This window comes from Globicephala melas, chromosome 10 (genome assembly GCF_963455315.2).
Source record: "Globicephala melas chromosome 10, mGloMel1.2, whole genome shotgun sequence".
NCBI classification, from domain to species: Eukaryota; Metazoa; Chordata; class Mammalia; order Artiodactyla; family Delphinidae; genus Globicephala; species Globicephala melas.
In genome coordinates, this window is record NC_083323.1 from 64,477,314 (window position 1) to 64,498,874 (window position 21,561).

Here is a 21,561-nt window from a genome sequence, read left to right on the forward strand (position 1 = left end):
AATATTCCATTGTATATATGTACCACATTTTCTTTATCCCTTCCTCTGTCGATGGACATTTAGGTTGCTTCCATGTCTTGGCTATTGTAAATAGTGCTGCTAGGAGCATTGGGCTGCATGTATGTTTTCAAATTAGAGTTTTTGTCTTTTCCGGTTATATGCCCAGGAGTGGGATTGCTGGATCATATGGTAGCTCTATTTTTAGTTTTGTAAGGAACCTCTATACTGTTCTCCATAGTGGCTGAACCAATTTACATTCCCACCAGCAGAGTGGGAGGGTTCCCTTTTCTCCACGCACTCTCCAGCATTTATTATTTGTAGACTTTTTGATGATGGCTGCTCTGACTGGTGTGAAGTGATACCTCATTGTAGTTTTGATTTGCATTTCTCTGATAATTAGTGATGTTGAGCATCTTTTCATGTGCCTATTGTCCATCTGTATGTCTTCTTTGGAGAAATGTCTATTTAGGTCTTCTGCCCTGGTTGTATTTTTCTTAATGAAACCAAGGCTAATTGAGTCCAGAGAGAGCACACATTATTATTTAAATAGTATGTCATCTGCTTTAGTGATGTCTCGATGCAAGAGAAGTATGATTTTGGGTCTTGAATTTATTACTGTTGGAAATGATACTTTCTGAACATGATTTATTCTCTGCTAAGTATTATTTAGTCTGCTTTCATTTTTTGTAACTTTATCCCCTTCTATGTAGCCTTTTCCTTTTCATAAATTGGAATCTTCTTAGAATGCCCTTTCCTAAAAGGCATCATGTCAGATGATTTCTTAGAGAGTTGCTTTCTACAGTCATTTATGCATTCAACAGATATTGATTGAACTCCTGGTTTGTGTGGCCAGTGCAGTCATGGTTGTTCCATTCTAGTTCAGATCTGAGCAGCGGCTTTGGTGTTCTGCTGCTGTTAGTTTTCTACACATGTCTGTGTAACAGGGTTGGACAGTCTTGGCTTTAATCTTGGTAGGCTGATGGAATTTCTAGAATCTTCATGCTAAAACACATAGCTAAATTTCAGTCCATCTTTGAATGTTCATTCAATGAAACTAAGCATAGGTCTTACTTTGTTTTTTAATTTATCAACAATTTTTTCCTACATAAATTATTTAAAATAGTATATTGTTAAATACAGAAAGGATTTTGTTTATATAATAATTAAGTTTTTGTTTACATGAGTTTTTTTTAAATAAATTTTTAAATTTTATTTTACTTATTTTTGGCTGCATTGGGTCTTCGTTGTTGCGTGCGGGCTTTCTCGAGTTGCGTCAAGAGGGTGTGCTACTCTTTGTTGCGGTGTGCGGGCTTCTCATTGCGGTGTCTTCTCTTGTTGCAGAGCACGGGCTGTAGAGCACAGGCTCAGTAGTTGTGGCTCACGGGCTTAGTCGCTCTGCAGCACGTGGGATCTTTCCGGACCAGGGCTTGAACCCGTGTCCTCTGCATTGGCAGGCGGGTTCTTAACCACTGCGCCACCAGGGAAGCCCCATTTACATGAGTTTTAATGAACTCTTTAATGGTTACTGGTTTAAAATCTCTTACTAGGGAGTTCCCTGGTGGCCTAGTGATTACGATTCTGGGCTTTCACTGCCGTGGCCTGGGTTCAGTCCCTGGCTGGGGAACTGAGATCCCGTGAGCCAAATGGTGCGGGAAAAAAAGGAAAAATCTCTAACTAAAAATCATTCTTTTATTATATGTGCTAAAAAAATGATTAAAAAAATACTGATGGGGTCCATGAAATGATTCATTACCATGAAAGGAATGTGTGAGTCAAAAGAGATTGGAAATTGCTGGACTAGCATGTTATGTATTTTCTTTGGTAGAGTCAGCTATATTTGGAATAGACTGAGAAACAGTATAATACAGTCATTGAGAGCCCTCTGGAAGAGGCAGACTGCCTGGGTTCAGATCCTCATTTGGCCACTTACTAGCTGAGTGACCCTGAGTGAGTTAACTAACTTCTATTTGTCATTTCCTTCAAGTGAAACACATGAAGTTGCTGTGAGAATCAGGAGTTAATTGTGCTCTACAAGCAGTTTTTGTTTTAAAAATAAGAGGAAAAAAAGGTTTTTAGATAAAACCTTTCTCTGCTGTTGGATGCAATTACATAGATTTGGGGTTATTTGCAAACTTCTCTTACGTAAAGGAATAATACTTCACTGCTAATAGTTTGTGATTTAGGGGTGATTTTTAGACTCTATTGACTTAGCTTACTTTATGAATTCAAAGTCAGATTCTCTAAGTGGTTTGGATCTTGGTTTTCTAAGCAAGAATACCCTTTTGTCTGGGTTTAGTCTTAAGAATGAGAGGTTACTTGAGTTGCTTTTGTAGGCCTTTAGGTCCTTAGATTGTGACAACTTAATGTTCTGTTGAATGTTCTTTTGGGGGGGGCGGAGTTTATCTTCTGTTTTTAATGGTCATGTAATTATGAACACTGTTTCCCTACTTTTGATTTCAGGACAGTATCCTTGATGAGCTTGACAAAGAAGAGAGTACCCATGATTCTGTGTCTCAAGAATCGGAGTCGGAAGAAGATGGGATTCATGTAGATTCACAAAAGGCTCTTGCTCTAAAAGAAAAGGTACTCTTTAGGTTAGCCGTTGGTTCCTTCAAGTAAGCAGGATATGTAGAAAATCATGTCCATCCCAAGATTTCTACAGCATAATTTAGGGGGTGTTCAAACTTTAAGCTGTTATTGGCTATATCGCTATCGGGAGGCAGTACAGTGTAGTGGTTAGGAGTATGTGCTCTGAAACCAGATTATCTAGGTTCACATCCTGTGACAAGTTCTTTAAATTGCCTGTGTGTACTCAGTTTTCTCAGCTGTAAAATAAGATTAATATTATTACTAAACCTCAATGGGTGGTTGTGTTATTAAATGAATTATTATATGTAAAGTGCTTGGAGCATACAGAGTTACTCCAGGGCTTTAAGTAGTAGACTGAAATACTAATCAGATCAGTGCGTGATTCTTGACATGGACGTTATATCCCACTCCTCCATATCACAGACCATCTTTGGTTGCTCTTTGGAACGTTCAACATCTCCCTGAGGAATGCCTCATTATTGTAAAACTGGCTGTATTGCTTTTCAAAGAGGTGGCACTCTTCCAGATTAAAATTTATCTTTATGCCTTTCTTTTGTTACATTTCTGTGGGTTCATATTGTCAACAAGAAGTATATAATGCTAGGTATTTTACTCATTTTTCTGCCAGGGCTCTTGGATTGTGACCAAACTATGACTATGTAGTGAATTTTAGCACTTGTAAAAAGACCACTTTGCTTAATTCCCTTGCCTTTCCTGTGAGCCTTGATCACATGGCTAATGAGATAGGAAGAGATGGATAATAATGAAAGAAAATGGCTGTGGAATTCTGTGCCAGTATATATCTGACTCGTATGCTTTTTCAGGGTAATAAACACTTCAAACAAGGAAAATATGATGAAGCGATCGAATGCTACACCAAAGGCATGAGTGCTGACCCATATAACCCTGTGTTGCCAACAAACAGAGCATCAGCGTACTTTAGACTGAAAAAGTAAGGAGTTTCCATAATGTGTGTGAATATTGTATGTGTATATGGAGACTTGAAAAAAAAAACTTTCGTGATAAAATGTGTGGGGACGCTTGAAAAAGTTTTACATTTCTTTTCAACTACAAATTTTTGTAACTCACTCCCTTTTATTTAGTTCTTTTACTTAAGCCATTTTAAACATTCAGGTGCTCAAACCCTGCTCCTGTAGCCCACTTTACCGCGGTGTTCCTCCTCTAAAAGTTGAGTAATGATGCGCTTTACCTAATTCACAGGTGCAAAAAAAGTTAGCTGGGTAAAAATTTTTTATAAATTAATTTTGCTTCATTATTTTGAAAAATTATTTATCCACTATTTAACACAGAGAACTTTTATTATGGTAAACTTAAAATGTGTTTCAACATTTGTTTAAGTCATACCCTTTAAATAAATACTTAATGTTGAAGAACATAAATGTGTATGGTCTTAATCCTAAGCAGGGAACTGACCTATCGTAAGAAATTTTAAAAAGACAAATACCATCAAGGAGGACATGCTTACTGTTTTAATTATTTGGAAATACGAACTATATTGGTGTCTGAATTTTTACTGTTTTAAATAGAATATTTTTAGATCTTTGAAACTCGTGCTATTTATATCCTGACAAATTAGGGGAATATTTACATTTTATAATATTTGATATCTACACTATGTAAGTGATGAAGAAAAATTTTAAATAAACCTGCATGAGCCTGCCACCCAGCTTAAGAACCAGAACATTATTTTTGAAGCTACCTTTGATATTCTTTTCCATATCCTGACCCTTGTCCCTCCCAGTAAACCATTATCTTGAGTTGTATATCATTCTTTTGATTTAAAAAAAAAAAAGTTCATTATATATGTATGTATCTTTAAATAATATATTGTATAACATTGCTTATTTTTGAGCTTTAAAAGTATTTCATACTGGATGTAGTCTTCTGTGGCTTGTCTATTTCTTTGAATAGTATCTTTCTAAGATTTGTTTGTATTTTGCATATAGCTGTAGATCTCTCATTTTCACTGTTATATGCAGTTCCTTTTTAGTAATATACCATTATGTATCCATTCTCCGGTTGCTGGATTGTTGGTTTGTTCCTTTCTTTCTCTCTTTCCTTTTCTTCTCCCTGCTTTCTTTCCCTGCCTTCCACCCTCCTTCCCTTCTTATTTAACAACAGTGATACTGTGAATACTCTTGTACCTATTTCTTGGTGCTGGGTCATAGGATGTGCACAGGTTCAACTTTAAATGGTGGTAACCAGTTGCTACAAGGGTAGTTGTAACATTCCTGTTAGCAGTGTATAAGAGTGAATGTTCCGTATCTTTACCAACACGGGTATAATTGGGCTTCTGAATTGTTTTCAGTCTAGGGGGTGTAAAATGGTAATTCACTGTGACCTTAACTTGCATTTCCCCAATTTCTAATGAGGTTGAGCATCTTCTTATATGTTTATTAACCACTTATTTATTTTTTTTCTGTGAAATGTCTGTTTTATCTTTTGACCATTTTTCTGTTAGGCTGTTTTGCTGTTGATTTTTAAGAGTTCTTTATTCTAGATACTAATTCTTTAGTGTTTATTTATAATAATTATCTTGTCTCAATTTGTAGTTGGTCCTCCTTTTTTTATGGAGTCTTGGTGAGCAGAAATTTTTAATTTAATATAATTTTTTATTATTATTTTTATTTATTTATTTATTTATTTTTTGCGGTACGTGGGCCTCTCACTGCTGTGGCCTCTCCCGGTGCGGAGCACAGGCTCTGGACGCGCAGGCTCAGCAGCCATGGCTCACAGGCCTAGCCGCTCCGCGGCATGTGGGATCTTCCCAGACCGGGGCACAAACCTGTGTCCCCTGCATCGGCAGGCGGACTCTCAACCACTGCGCCGCCTAATTTTATTTTTTAAAAATATATTATTATTATTATTTTTTTGACCCCACCATGTGGCATGTGGGATCTTAGTTCCCCAACCAGGGATTGAACCTGTGCCCCCTGCATTGAGAGCTCAGAGTCTCAACTACAGACTGCCAGGGAAGTCCCAGAAATTTTTAATTTTAATGTGTTTCATTTATTGATTTTTGTAAAATGTTGGCACTTTGAAAAATATGATTTGTTAAAGTAGTTTCCTTCCCTGAGTTCGTAACAGTCTCCTATATTTACTCCTAAAAGTTTTACTTTTCACTCTTAAGTCTTTTTATATATGCTGAAGGTAGAATTCCAGTTTCATATCTTTTCACATGAATATCCCAGTTGTTTCAGACCTATTTGTTGAATATCCATGCTTTCCCCATGAATCTGCAATTCCACTGTTGTCATATGTCAAGTTTGCACGGATCTCTTTTTCATCTCTCTATTCTTTACATTGATCTGTTGCCCATTACTATAACCATTCCACACTGTCTTTAATTAGTATAGCATTATAATTATAATTTCTTGGTATTTGGTATAGGGCATTCTGCTACCTTATTATTCTTTAGGAATGTTGGGTATTTTTGAACTTTTACTTATCAGTATAAATTTTAGAATCATCTTGTCAAATTCCTTGAAAACTTTTAATTACAATTGCTTGGATTTATAGATCAGTTTGGAGAGAATTATATTGTTGTGTTTTTGTGTCTTATTATAGATGAATGTGAAATTGCTCTACTTCTTTGATGTCTTTGAAGACAGTCTTGTAATTTTCTGCATATGGATCTTGTACATCTTTTGTTAAATTTATGAGTTTTTTGTTGCTGATCTCTAGTAGAGTAGCCACCTTGCTAAACTTTCATTATTTCTAACAGTGTCTCCAGATTGTTTTTGAGTTTTCTTGGTAGACCATCATATCATCTAAGAATGTCAGTTTTGTTCCTTCCTTTACAGTTCTTTTGGCTGTTATTTCTTTCTTATGGAACTACATTGGCCAGGACCTCTAGCACAGTACTGAGAAAAAGCAGTGATAGTGGGCATTTTTGTTCTTTGCTTTAAAGGGAGTAGTGCTCAAGTCTCACCATCAGGAATTATTGATTTTAGTGGGCTTCACTAAAAGGAGATGGGAAACATGCCTTCAGTTGGGAAGTAAATTCCCTTTTCAGAGATTTCAGAAACAAATTTTTTGAAGTTTTGGTTTAACAGATGATTTTTATTTATTTTTTTAAATTGTAGATTTGCTGTTGCTGAGTCTGATTGTAATTTAGCAATTGCCTTGAATAGAAGTTATACAAAGGCTTATGCAAGACGAGGTGCTGCTCGAGTTGCTTTGCAAAAATTAGAGGATGCCAAAAAAGGTATTAATATTTTCCAAGTCATCCATATCTAAAAAATTATTTAAAATTTTAATTTAACTGATGCTATATGAAGAATAATAGAGAATGACAGTTACGACCTTCAGAGATCTGTCTATTATTGAATAAAACTCATTTTTGCAATTTAAACTGTGTCTTGCTATTTTGGGAAAAGAGCATGTTATTTGCCACCAATTAGACTTTGGTTCAAATTCTCATTTGACCATGAGCTGTGTGACCAGGAGAAGGTTACGTATCTTCTCTGATTTTCAATTTCTCATCTGTAAAATAGGGATTAAAACATCTTGTTGGCTATTATGAGGCTAGAGGTAATGCATGTAAAGCCTTAACACATTTTTATTTATTTGTAAATTCTAAGCCTTCCATTATTCCATAAAATAGGTTTGCATAGTACAAATCACAAAATCTGAATGACGCTGATGTCTGAAAGATTGTGCTCCTTCTTGGTTTTATGAAGTATAACTTATGATAGCAAGTATTCTTCCCGGGGCTGGTAGAAGAAGGTGATCTGTCACAAGGATTCTGTCAGGGTTTTGTCTGTCCTGGGGGAATGGAGGCAGTCCAGTGGCATAATGTTAGTGTTTCTAAGTTCCTCTTAATTTTGCTACAGGATAGTTACCTATTTGTCACATGTAAGCAAATGATTGTTGTTCTATACCGGTTTTTTAATCTCATATGCCTTTCAAATATTCTTTATCTTCTGTTTTACTCAGATTATGAAAAAGTATTAGAACTGGAACCCAATAACTTTGAAGCTACAAATGAACTCAGGAAAATTAATCAGGTAAACTGGTTATTTAAATTAAGTACATTACTTATTACTTTTATTTGATAAAGTAAAGGTTTTTGCATAGACTTTGTACTATGTAACATAGACATTTTTCTACTTTTAATTCTTTGTACTATAGAGTTTTTTACTAAACAAATGTGTAAGCTAGAGGTGGTATAATGGTATTTAAAGATTCTTAATTAGTTATTATCTTAAAAAGTTGTCTGAGATATTTAGAACTACTGCTGCTTCACTTTTTCCTAGATGTCAGAATCATTTTTCTTTATCTCACTGATTTTTCTGATTTGGCTTGTGCTTTGATTTTTGTACTTTTGCATATTTCTTTGATTTTGTATAGTTTTAAAGTTGCTCCATCTTTATGGTCTATATAGCAAAAATAATACTAATTTTTTAACAGTAAGAAAATAGGTACTTAAATGTAAAATTTGCTGTCAAATGATACTGAACAGTTACATATTCCTTTTACTTTGCTGTTGAATCAGTTATAATTATTTTGCCATCTGTTGAAACTTTGATAAAAAAGTGACAATGATTGGGGAAAGTCTGCCTTTAAATATTGCCATTACTTATTGCACATAAAATCTGTTGGTAGATATATCAACTTGATTATAATTGTGAACTGTATTGTGTATTTTCGTGTTTTGTCCTAGGTCAAATAATGACTATGAATATTAAATTTGAGAAATTTGGTGATGTGGTCTCAAATACCTTCTTTATTTTTGAAAATTGTTCCTAGAACAGTGTAGAAATTCAATAAATATTTGTTGAATAAATAAATGAACAACTGTCTTTAGTGAATATTACTTATTTTAATTGGAATAAGATACACATTAAATTTCTTTGCTTTTTATTTTAGTAAGTAGAAAGATTTTGAATTGGCATAAATATTATTTTAATTATTTGAAATGTGGCAGGAATTCTAATATATTTGAATAATTTATTGTTTTAAAGTCAAATATGTATGCGTCTTCCATTACTTGTTTTATTTTAGCTGACTGCTATGTCTCCTAGGCTTTAACTTCCAAAGAAAACTCATATCCGGAGGAAGCTGATACAATGATTAAGTCAGCTGAAGGAGAGAAAAAACAAATTGAAGAGCAACAGAATAAACAGCAGGCCATTTCAGAGAAAGATCGGGTAATCCAGGATTCCAACAAATATATGTTTCTCTGAGCTTACTCTTAGCTTTTTGTGTATCAGTTAAGTTTCTGTCTTTCCTAATATTATATTAAAATTCTTCTTCAGTAGAAACTGAAACTTAAATATACTAAAACTTCTAGGGCCTACTAATTAAAACTTTGAGTAATTGATGACTTAATACATAATATTAAAAAAGTATTTAAGTTTAGGAAACAAATTATTTTTGAGCATTTTAACATATATTTACATATTGTGGTTATAAATTTAAAATACAAATAAATTACAATTCATTCTTACTTATTTTTCATTAACTCCCACTGAACTATTTCTCATAAAAATTTCTTTAGAAATCCTGAGTTGAGATTTAATTTAACATATTATAGCCTTTCATGGACCCACAACAAATACTTATGGAATGATTATTGATTGTGATATATCTGATTCTGATTAGAAATAAATGTTACAGTGAACTCTAGTATACACATTCCAATACAGTTTAATTTATCCTATGTTTAGGTATATTAATGTTACTGAAGAGTGAGCTGTACAGTCTGATACTCTGTTCTTTCACAAAAATTATTTGAGTTTTGAAATTCTTCTGTAGAGATTCTATTTTTTTTGGCCGTGCCTTGTGGCTTGTGGGATCTTAGTTCCCTGACCAGGGTTTGAACCAAGGCCCTCAGCAGTGAGAGCGTGGAGTCCTAACCACTGGAACGCCAGGGAATTCCCTGTACAGATTCTAATATTACTGAAGAGTATAATATTCGGGCCTATATTTATTTATTTATTTATAAAATTCTATTTACTTATTTATTTTTTGGCTATGTTGGTCTTCGTTGCTGTGCGCGGGCTTTCTCTAGTTGCCGTGAGCGGCAGCTACTCTGCGTTGCGGTGCCCAGGCTTCTCATTGTGGTGGCTTCTCTTGTTGCAGAGCACGGGCTCTAGGCACACGGGCTTCAGTAGTTCTGGTGCACGGGCTTCAGTGGTTGTGGCTCACGGGCTCTAGAGTGCAGGCTCAGTAGTTGTGGCACCTTGGCTTAGTTGCTCCACGGCATGTGGGATCTTCCCAGACCAGGGCTCGAACCTGTGTCCTCTGCATTGGCAGGTGGATTCTTAACCTCTGTGCCACCAGGGAAGCCCCTGGGCCTATATTTATTTTTTATTTATTTATTTTTTTTGCAGTACGCGGGCCTCTCACTCTTGTGGCCTCTCCCATTGCGGAGCACAGGCTCCAGGCTTGCAGGCCCAGTGGCCATGGCTCACGGGCCCAGCTGCTCCACGGCATGTGGGATCTTCCCGGACCGGGGCACGAACCCGTGTCCCCTGCATCGGCAAGCGGACTCTCAACCACTGCGCCACCAGGGAAACCCCTGGGCCTGTATTTATTAAAATGTGTTTTTAATTTAAGCTTTGTCCAATCTTAATTAATAAAATAATGGTTAATGCCGCAAGGTAGTATAGTAGCATACTTTTTTTTAGTACTGAAAAGAGGTTAACACCATTGGAAAAGCAATCCAAACTAACAGATCCTAAAACAAGTATCATGGATTTTTAGCAATTAAAATATAGTTTAATTACTGATATAATAATGATGGGTATACTTGCAGTGTTGCTAAAGATTTGAATTCAACTAACTTTTTTTTTTTGCATTTTCTTTTTTATTCTTCTCCATACTTCTTTCCAAAATGACAGGGGAATGCATTTTTCAAAGAGGGGAAATATGAAAGAGCAATCGAATGCTATACTCGAGGGATAGCAGCAGATGGCGCTAATGCCCTTCTTCCAGCTAATAGAGCAATGGCCTATCTGAAGATTCAGAAGTAAGTATTGGTTACTTTTAATTCTTTTCAAGATGAAAAATGAAATTTACCATAAATTGGCATATTAGCTAAATAATAAATTTAATTCATTTACTTCTAAGCATTAAAGTTAGAGAGAGAGAGTTGTGTATGTGTGTCATAGTACATATTCAGTAAAAGTTAGCTCTAAAATATTTTTCCAGTTTTAATGCTCTGGCATTACACAATTTAACGCTTCTTTTATTTCTTTATGTTATTCTGAATTAGTGATTTGAAAGTTATTTTTAACCTCAGAACCCTTTGGGCAGAATCTTACCTGGAAGTGTATACATATATAACAAAAGGGAATTGCTGTCATTGAAACTGCTGATTGATTACATATACAACTAAAACTTGGTCCTGTGATACTAACCACATATTTCTGGATGCACTCAAGGGCTCCATGTTGGACAGTCAGCAGGATAATATCTGATGACAGAAACTATGTCTTTGAATCTGTTGTAATAATACTTTACACACTAGTTACAGAATTAAAAATTCCTATAAATATTATAAGTAAGGATTCTAAACTATTCTGGTGCCGTAGACCACTTGGGCTGCATGGTGCACCTTTCTCAAGATAATGTTTTTAACTGCATAGTGATACATTTAGGATTACAAAGGAAATCAACTATGTTGAAATAGAGTTTTAAAAATATTAAAATTTGTGATACATTGGTATACATACTTTTAAAAATTAACATAGTACAAAATGAGAAACTATGTTTAAAATACAGGCAAGTTAAAAATAAAAATACAGGCAAGTTAAAGTTAAAAAATTTTTTAAAGACATATTATTGTGAAAGTTTGAATAAAGCCACTAGAATTTGGGGGTGTTCTTTGACACATCTTCCACATATTGATCAACCAGTATGTCTAGGTAATGCCCAGAAAGCAGCACAGATGATTACATTATACCAGTGTGATAACATATGGCTTCATTCTTTGGCATCCGAGTGACTGCTAGGGACAGCGTTGCCTGGTAGCTGGCCAGCTGTGTCGTAAGAGCATTTATAAACAGGGATACTATGATCACATGCAAACAAACAGCAGGTTAAACTGCCACTGTATTCCTGAAGTAGTTGTGTTATCTTAAAGATGTCTGTAACAAATGTAATGTGATATGAAAATAACTGATTTTTATTGGTGACAAAGTCATAGGTACTGTTTTTACTACTGTGGTTTGTTATCTACGCTTGTATTTGAAAGGAAAGCTGCATTTCATTTGAAAGTTAATGAAAATAAGGGTACAGTATTTTTCCCAACCAAGTTTTCAGGTCTCTCACAGGATCTCAGGATAGGAACCTCTATCATATAAGAAAATTTTGATTGTATATTTAACCTCATTGAAATTAATAGACACATTAGAAGTGTATTATTTTGATTAGTCAGAGTAAAAGATCATTGCATATCTTACTAACTTAGGAAAATTTTGAATTTTGCTATTCAAGAATTGCACATGATTTAAAAATTGTAAGGCCTACATTTTTAGGTTTGACTAGTGCCAAGAATAATACCTTCTAATAGGTGATTATATTTACATTTATGAGAGCTCTAATTTATTGTGTTTTATTGCTTTAGTTGATAACCACATAAGTATATTATGACAAGTTAACAGTATTTTTTAATTTGAAAGAACTATTTTGTGACTTTTTAAAACACCTTTAGTGGAGTATAATTGCTTTACAATGGTGCGTTAGTTTCTGCCTTATAACAAAGTGAATCAGCTATACATATACATATGTCCCCATATCTCCTCCCTCTTGCGTCTCCCTCCCATCCTCCCTATCCCACCCCTCTAGGCGGTCACAAAGCACTGAGCTGATCTCCCTGTGCTATGCAGCTGCTTCCCACTAGCTATCTGTTTTACATTTGGTAGTATACATATGTCCATGCCACTCTCACTTCGTCCCAGCTTACCCTTCCCCCTCCTGGTGTCCTCAAGTCCATTGTCTACATCTGCGTCCTACGTTCTTCATAACCATTTTTTTTTTTAGATTCCGTGTATATGTATTAGCATAAGGTATGTGTTTTTCTCTTTCTGACTTACTTCACTCTGTGTGACAGACCCTAGGTCCATCCACCTCACTACAAATAACTCAATTTCGTTCCTTTTTATGGCTGAGTAGTACTCCCATTTTATATATGTGCCACACCTTTTTTATCCATTCATCTGTCGATGGACACTTAGGTTGCTTCCATGTCCTGGCTATAGTAAATAGAGCTGCAATGAACATTTTGGTACATGACTTTTTGAATTATGGTTTTCTCAGGGTATATGCCCAGTAGTGGGATTGCTGGGTCATATGGTAGTTCTATTTTTAGTTTTTTAAGGAACCTCCATAATGTTCTCCATAGTGGCTGTATCAATTTACATTCCCACCAACAGTGCAAGAGGGTTCCCTTTTCTCCACATGCTCTCCAGCATGTATTGTGTATAGATTTTTTTGATGATGGCCATTCTGACTGGTGTGAGGTGATACCTCATTGTAGTTTTGATTTGCATTTCTCTAATGATTAATGATGTTGAGCATTCATTTGTTTGTTGGCAATCTGTATATCTTCTTTGGAGAAATGTCTATTTAGGTCTTCTGCCCGTCTGCGGATTGGGTTGTTTGTTTTTTTGATATTGAGCTGCATGAGCTGCTTGTATATTTTGGAGATTAATCCTTTGTCAGTTGCTTCATTTGCAAATATTTTCTCCCATTCTGAGTGTTGTCTTTTGGTCTTGTTTATGGTTTCCTTTGCTGTGCAAAAGCTTTGAAGTTTCATTAGGTCCCATTTGTTTATTTTTGTTTTTATTTCCATTTCTCTAGGAGGTGGGTCAAAAAGGATCTTGCTGTGATTTATGTCATAGGGTGTTCTGCCTATGTTTTCCTCTAAGAGTTTTACAGTGTCTGGCCTTACATTTAGGTCTTTAATCCATTTTGAGCTTATTTTTGTGTATGGTGTTAGGGAGTGTTCTGATTTCATTCTTTTACATGTAGCTGTCCAGTTTTCCCAGCACCACTTACTGAAGAGGCTGTCTTTTCTTCATTGTATATTCTTGCCTCCTTTTATCGAAAATAAGGTGACCATATGTGCGTGGCTTCATCTCTGGGCTTTCTATCCTTTTCCATTGATCTATATTTCTGTTTTTGTGGACAGTGCCATACTGTCTTGATACTGTAGCTTTGTAGTATAGCCTGAAGTCAGGGAGGCTGATTCCTCCAGCTCCGTTTTTCTTTCTCAAGATTGCTTTGGTTATTCGGGGTCTTTTGTGTTTGCATACAAATCGTGAAATTTTTTGTTCCAGTTCTGTGAAAAATGCCATTGGTAGTTTGATAGGGATTGCATTGAATCTGTGGATTGCTTTGGGTAGTATAGTCATTTTCACAGTGTTGATTATTCCAATCCAAAAACATGGTATATCTCTCCATCTGTTTGTATCTTTATTTTCTTTCATCAGTGTCTTACAGTTTTCTGCATACAGGTCTTTTGTCTCCTTAGGTAGGTGTATTCCTAGGTATTTTATTCTTTTGTTGCAGTGGTCAGTGGGAGTGTTTCTTTAATTTCTCTTTCTGATTTTTCATCATTAGTTTATAGGAATGTAAGAGACTTCTGTGCATTAATTTTGTATCCTGTTACTTTACCAAATTCATTGATTAGCTCTCGTAGTTTTCTGGTAGCATCTTTAGGATTCTCTATGTATAGTATCATGTCATCGGCAAACAGTGACAGCTTTACTTCTTCTTTTCCAATTTGGATTCCTTTTATTTCTTTTTCTTCTCTGACTGCGGTGGCTAAAACTTCCACAACTATGTTGAATAATAGTGGTGAGAATGGGCAACCATGCCTTGTTACTGATCTTAGTGGAAATGGTCTCAGTTTTTCACCATTGAGAACAATGTTGGCTGTCGGTTTGTCATATATGGCCTTTATTATGTTGAGATAAGTTCCCTCTATGCCTACTTTCTGGAGGGTTTTTATCATAAGTGTGTGTTGAATTGTGTTGAAAGCTTTTTCTGCATCTAATGAGATGATCATATGGTTTTTATTCTTCAGTTTGTTAATATGCTGTATCACATTGATTGATTTGCATACATTGAAGAATCCTTGCATTCCTAGGATAAACCCCACTTGATCATGGTGTATGATCCTTTTAATGTGCTGTTGGATTCCGTTTGCTAGTATTCTGTTGAGGATTTTTGCATCTATGTTCATCAGTGCTGTTGGCCTGTAATTTTCTTTCTCTGAGACGTCTTTGTCTGGAAGTGTTTGAGAAGGATAGGTGTTAGCTCTTCTCTAAATGTTTGATGGAATTTGCCTGTGAAGTCATCTGGTCCTGGGCTTTTGTTTGTTGGAAGATTTTTAATCACAGTCTCAATTTCAGTGCTTGTTTTTGGTCTGTTTATATTTTCTGTTTCTTCCTGGTTCAGTCTTGGAAGGTTGTGCCTTTCTAAGAATTTGTTCATTTTTCCAGGTTGTCCATTTTATTCGCATATAGTTGCTTGTAGTAATCTCTCATGATCGTTTGTATTTCTGCAGTGTCAGTTGTTACTTCTCCTTTTTCATTTCTAATTCTGTCGATTTGAGTCTTCTCCCTTTTTTTCTTGATGAGTCTGGCTAATGGTTTATCTATTTTGTTTATCTTCTCAAAGAACCAGCTTTTAGTTTTATTGATCTTTGCTATTGTTTCCTTCATTTCTGTTTCATTTATTTCTGATCTGATCTTTATGATTTCTTTCCTCTTCTTAACTTTGGGGTTTTTTTGTTCTTTTTTCTTTAATTGCTTTAGGTGTAAGATTAGGTTGTTTATTTGAGATGTTTCTTGTTTCTTGAGGTAGGATTGTATTGCTATAAACTTCCCTCTTAGAACTGCTTTTGCTGCATCCCATTGGTTTTGGGTCGTCATGTTTTCATTGTCATTTGTTTCTAGGTATTTTTTGATTTCCTCTTTGATTTCTTCAGTGATCTCTTGCTTATTAAGTAGCGTATTGTTTAGCCTCCATGAGCTTGTAATTTTTACAGATTTTTTCCTGTAATTAATATCTAGTCTCATAGCGTTGTGGTTGGAAAACATACTTGATGCAATTTCAATTTTCTTAAATTTATCAAGCGTTGATTTGTGACCCAAGATATGATCTATCCTGGTGAATGTTCCATGAGCACTTGAGAAGAAAGTGTATTCTGTTGTTTTCGGATGAAATGTCCTATAAATATCAATTAAGTCCATCTTATTTAATGTATCATTTAAAGCTTGTGTTTCCTTGTTTATTTTCATTTTGGGTGATCTGTCCGTTGGTGAAAGTGGGGTATTAAAGTCCCCTACTATGTTTGTGTTACTGTCGATTTCCCCTTTTATGGCTTTTAGCATTTGCCTTATGTATTGAGGTGCTCCTATGTTGGGTGCATAAATACTTACAATTGTTATATCTTCTTCTTGGATTGAGCCCTTGATCATTATGTAGTGTCCTTCTTTGTCTCTTGTAATAGTCTTTATTTTAAAGTCTATTTTGTCTGATATGAGAATTGCTACTCCAGCTTTCTTTTGATTTCCATTTGCATGGAATATCTTTTTTCCATCCCCTCACTTTCACTCTGTATGTGTCCCTAGGTCTGAAGTGGGTCTCTTGTAGACAGCATATATATGGGTTTTGTTTTTTATCCATTCAGCCAGTCTGTGTCTTTTGGTTGGGGCATTTCATCCATTTACATTTAAGGTAATTAGCAATATGTATGTCCCTATTACCATTTTCTTAATTGTTTTGGGTTTGTTATTGTAGATCTTTTCCTTCTCTTCTGTTTCTTGCCTAGAGAAGTTCCTTTAGCCTTTGTTGTAAAGCTGGTTTGGTGGTGCTGAATTCTCTTAGCTTTTGCTTGTCTGTAAAGCTTTTGATTTCTCCATCGAATCTGAATGAGATCCTTGCTGGGTAGAGTAATCTTGGTTGTAGGTTTTTCCCTTTCATCACTTTAAATATGTCCTGCCACTCCATTCTGGCTTGCAGTTTCTGCTGAAAGATCAGCTGTTAACCTTATGGGAATTCTCTTATATGTTATTTTTTGTTTTTCCCTTGCTGCTTTTAGTATTTTTTCTTTATATTTAATTTTTGATAGTTTGATTAATATGTGTCTTGGCGTGTTTCTCCTTGGATTTATCCTGTATGGGACTCACTGCGCTTCGTGACCTTGATTGACTATTTTCTTTCCCATATTAGGGAAATTTTCACCTATAATCTCTTCAAATATTTTCTCAGTCCCTTTCTTTTTCTCTTCTTCTTCTGGGACCCCTGTAATTTGAATGTTGGTGCATTTAATGTTGTTCCAGAGGTCTCTGAGACTGTCATCCATTCTTTTCATTCTTTTTTCTTTATTCTGCTCTGCAGTAGTTATTTCCACTATTTTATCTTCCAGGTCACTTATCCATTCTTCTGCCTTAGTTTTTCTGCTATTGATTCCTTTTAGAGAATTTTTTATTTCATTTATTGTGTTGTTCATCATTGTTTGTTCACTCTTTAGTTCTTCTAGGTCCTTGTTAAACGTTTCTTGTATTTTCTCCATTCTATTTCCAAGATTTTGGATTATCTTTACTCTCATTACTCTGAATTCTTTTTCAGGTAGACTGCCTATTTCCTCTTCATTTGTTTGGTCTGGTGGGTTTTTACCTTGCTCCTTCATCTGCTGGGTGTTTCTCCGTCTTCTCATTTTGCTTAACTTACTGTGTTTGGGGTCTCCTTTTCGCAGACTGCAGGTTTGTAGTTCCTGTTGTTTTTGGTGTCTTCCCGAAGTGGCTAAGGTTGGTTCAGTGGGTTGTGTAGGGTTCCTGGTGCAGGGGACTGGTGCCTGCATCTGGTGGATGAAGCTGGATCTTGTCTTTCTCGTGGGCAGGTCCGTGTCCAGTGGTGTGTTTGGGGGTGTTTGTGACCTTATTATGATTTTAGGCAGCCTCTCTGCTAATGGGTGGGGTTGTGTTCCTATCTTGCTAGTTGTTTGGCATAGGGTGTCCAGCACTGTAGCTTGCTGGTTGTTAAGTGGAGCTGGGTCTTAGCATTGAGATGGAGATCCCTGGGAGAGCTTTCACCATTTGATATTATGTGGATCTGAGAGGTCTCTGGTGGACCAATGTCCTGAACTTGGCTCTCCCACTTCAGAGGCACAGGCCTGACACCTGGCTGGAGCAGCAAGACCCTGTCAGGCACATGGCTCAGAAGAAAAGGGAGAAAAAAAGAAAGAGAGAGAGAAAAAAAGAAATAAAATAAAGTTATTAAAATAAAAAAATTAAAAAGTAATAAAAAAAGAAAAGAAAAGAAAAAAGAGAACAACCAAACCAAAAAACAAATCCACCAATGATAACAAATGCTAAAAAACATACAAAAAACCCCCCAAAAATTAATGGACAGACAGAACCCTAGGACAAATGGTAAAAGCAAAGTTGTGGAGACAAAATCACACACAGAAGCATATACATACACACTCACAAATAGAGAAAAAGGAAAAAAATATATCGTTGCTCCCAAAGTCCACCTCCTGAATTTGGGATGATTCGTTGTCTATTCAGGTATTCCACAGGTGCAGGGTACATCACGTTGGTTGTGGAGATTTAATCCGCTGCTCCTGAGGCTTCTGGGGAGGGATTTCCCTTTCTCTTTGTTCACACAGCTACCGGGCGTTCAGCTTTGGATTTGGCCCCGCCTCTTCGTGTAGGTCACCTGAGGGCGTCTGTTCTTAGCTTAGACAGGATGGGGTTAAAGGAGCAGCTGATTAGGGGGCTCTGGCTCACTCAGGCCAGGGGGAGGGAGGGTTACGGATGTGGGGTGAGTCTGCGGAGGCAGAGGCCGGCGTGACGTTGCAACAGCCTGAGGTGCACCGTGTGCGTTCTCCTGGGAAAGTTGTCGCTGGATCATGGGACCCTGGCAGTGGCAGCTGCACAGGCTCCTGGGAGGGGCGGTGTGGATAGTGACCTGTGCTTGCACACAGGATTCCTGGTGGCTGCAGCAGCAACCTCAGCATCCCATGCCCGTCTCTGGGGTCCGCGCTGATAGCCGTGGCTCATGCCCGTCTCTAGAGCTCGTTTTGGCGGTGCTCTGAATCCCCTCTCCTTGCGCACCCCGAAACAATGATCTCTTGCCTCTTAGGCAGGTCCAGACTTTTTCCCGGACTCCCTCCCGTCTAGCTGTGGCGCACTGGCCCCCTCAGGCTGTGTTCATGCCGCCAACCCCAGTCCTCTCCCTGCACTCCGACCAAAGCCCGAGCCTCAGCTCCCAGCCTCAGCTCGCCCGCCCCAGCCGGTGAGCAGACAAGCCTCTCGGGCTGGTGAGTGCTGGTCGGCACTGATCCTCTGTGCGGGAATCTCTCTGCTTTGCCCTCTGCACCCCTGTGGCTGCGCTCTCCTCTGTGGCTCCGAAGCTTCCCCCCTGCCCACCCCCTGTCTCCACCAGTGAAAGGGCTTCCTAGTGTGTGGAAACTTTTCCTCCTTCACAGCTCCCTCCCAGAGGTGCAGGTCCTGTCCCTATTCTTTTGTCTCTGTTTTTTCTTTCGCCCTACCCAGGTATGTGGGGAGTTTCTTGCCTTTTGGGTGGTCTGAGGTCTTCTGCCAGTGTTCAGTAGGTGTTCTGTAGGGGTTGTTCCACATGTAGATGTATTTCTGATGTATTTGTGGGGAGGAAGGTGATCTCCACGTCTTACTCTTCTGCCATCTTGAAGGTCTCCCTATGTGACTCTTATTTGTATCTTTTTCTAGTGTATGTTTTAGATTCAGTTAATATCAGAAGTTTTCTCTTCTACATAGTGACTGCTGTCAGATATTACAGACTAGATGAGGAACAAGGAGAAGAGCAACTCTTTCAAACAGGAGTTTGACCTGAACCGAGATCTAAAGGGATAGTATGATTAGTGAGGTGAAAAAACAGGTTGAGTGTCCTCGTGCAGGTTCACAGGCACAGGAGTGGGAAATTCCATGGTACCTCTGGAAAGGACAAGTGGTCCGTATGGTGGCTGGCATGCAGGGGCAGTGACAGAGATAAGGCTGGAGCATCATGCAAGCCCCCGACTTTGTGCTCTGCAGACTTTATTGTAAAAAATGTGGGGACCATGCAGTATCTTGAATGGGAGAATGATATAATCAGTCAAGTAGAAAATATACTGGTTGGGGCATGGACGCGAACACACACAAACATGTTCTTTCTCTTGCTGAAAAGTGAATTAAAGAATTCAGAGGTGTTTAATCTTTTTCACCCTAGGTCTTGTTTTGAATGTAGAATGGCATTCACTTAGGCCTTGGGAAGAATGTCATCACAGAAGATTCTTTTTTAAAAAAATATTTGTTATTATGAAACTTTTCATAATAAACTCTATGTACCAAATCATCTAGTGTTCACTAGCCATACCTTTTTTGTCATACTTGTTTCAGCTGTTTTCCCCCCGAATTATTGTAAAGCAAATCAGAGACATTATGATATTTCATCCCTAAAGGATGTTTCATACATAATCACAATACCATTATTATGCCAAATAAATTCACAATAATTCATTAATGTCATTTTAATATATATGAGGGTCTCAAGTTTTTTCTATTGTTTGTTTTTTTTTTTTAGCTTTTCTTAGCTTTTTGTTGTCATAAAGCAGTACTCAGACTGAATTAATTGCTGGTTGCATGACTGAGTAGAATTTATGAAAAGTAGTAGGTGGTATGCTTTCACGTATATAATGGATTCTGAGTTCTGTGTGTGCTGTTTTCCTTAGGTGATGTGTACTGTGGGTAAATATTAATGAAGTTTGGAGATTTAATGCCAGTTATAATTTTTATTATAGTACCTGTACATACTGAGAGTTGGAGGGGAGGTACACTGCCAGCAGTGGTGTTCTTTTGTCTGCTCTACTCATATTTTATCATCATTAATTTCATCCTTCCAGCAGACTCATTCCTGACTTCCCCTTAATCTGATACCTTCTCTTCCCTCACCAGATGATTCCAAAATTTGGTGAGAATAAAAAATTTAAAAATTAGTCTTTTCCCTCAAACACAGATTTGGGAGCTGGTAATTGAAATTATATGTATATTTTTATACTAGAAACTCAGTTTATATGAAGTTTGCTGTAAGCTACATTTTTCCACTTGGTCGTTTTATCATGTTTAATAGGTATGAAGAGGCTGAAAAAGACTGCACACAAGCTATTTTATTAGATGGCTCATATTCTAAAGCCTTTGCCAGAAGGGGAACTGCAAGAACATTTTTGGGAAAGCTTAATGAGGCCAAACAAGGTAAGACTATTTTTATAACACCCGGCCCTCACTCTTCCTGTTGACACTCCTGTTATAGAAGCAGAGATTTGCATAGCCTTCCCATGTTTCAAGGATACAGAACCTAGAAAAGTACATTTTCTTTCACAGTTTAGATCATGAATACGTTTGTAGATTTGAAGGAATTCAGCTTCCATAGTGGACCTGGTTATCTTTTAATAGCATACAGTACAATCTGACCAAAATTAATGAAAAATTCAAATTATAGGTGAGAAGGAAAAAAGCAAGAAAAAGGCAAGAATGAAAAGGGAGTCAGCAACCAGGAGGTAGAGGATAATATGAGACTGTAGTGATGCCCCCGCTTTTTTTCTTGATACTAGTTATTCTTATTTTTTCATGATCTTTTACGTATTCTGTTAGTTATTTTGAAGAACCAACTTACTTCTCTTGTGTGTTTTCTGTTTTACATATTTCTGCTTTTTATTTCCTTCCTTCATCTGTCTTTTGGCTGAATTTGCTGGTTTTCTAACTTCTTGACACATCAATGCTTATATAATTGGTTTTCAGCCTTTGTGTTTTGAATGTTCATTTAAATCTGGCAGTTTAAGTCTGGCTTCAGCTGTAGCCCATGCATTTTTTTATCATGGTACAATAGACATAACATAAAATTTACTGTTTTAACCATTTTTAAGTGTACAGCTCAGTGGCATTGAGTACATTCACATTGTTGTCAGCCATC

At 36.9% G+C, this 21,561-nt stretch overlaps 1 protein-coding gene across 1 annotated transcript in view; it reads left to right on the forward strand.

Moving 5' to 3' along the window:
* The window catches only part of RPAP3 (RNA polymerase II associated protein 3), a 41,875-nt gene that overhangs the window by 6,612 nt on the left and 13,702 nt on the right, over positions 1-21,561 (forward strand). Inside the window, exons 4-10 of the mRNA XM_030835300.2 lie at positions 2,461-2,583; positions 3,414-3,541; positions 6,696-6,817; positions 7,549-7,619; positions 8,637-8,762; positions 10,458-10,585; positions 20,722-20,843. Coding sequence (XP_030691160.2) covers positions 2,461-2,583; positions 3,414-3,541; positions 6,696-6,817; positions 7,549-7,619; positions 8,637-8,762; positions 10,458-10,585; positions 20,722-20,843 — 820 coding nt within the window. The remainder of the gene's footprint in view (positions 1-2,460; positions 2,584-3,413; positions 3,542-6,695; positions 6,818-7,548; positions 7,620-8,636; positions 8,763-10,457; positions 10,586-20,721; positions 20,844-21,561) is intronic.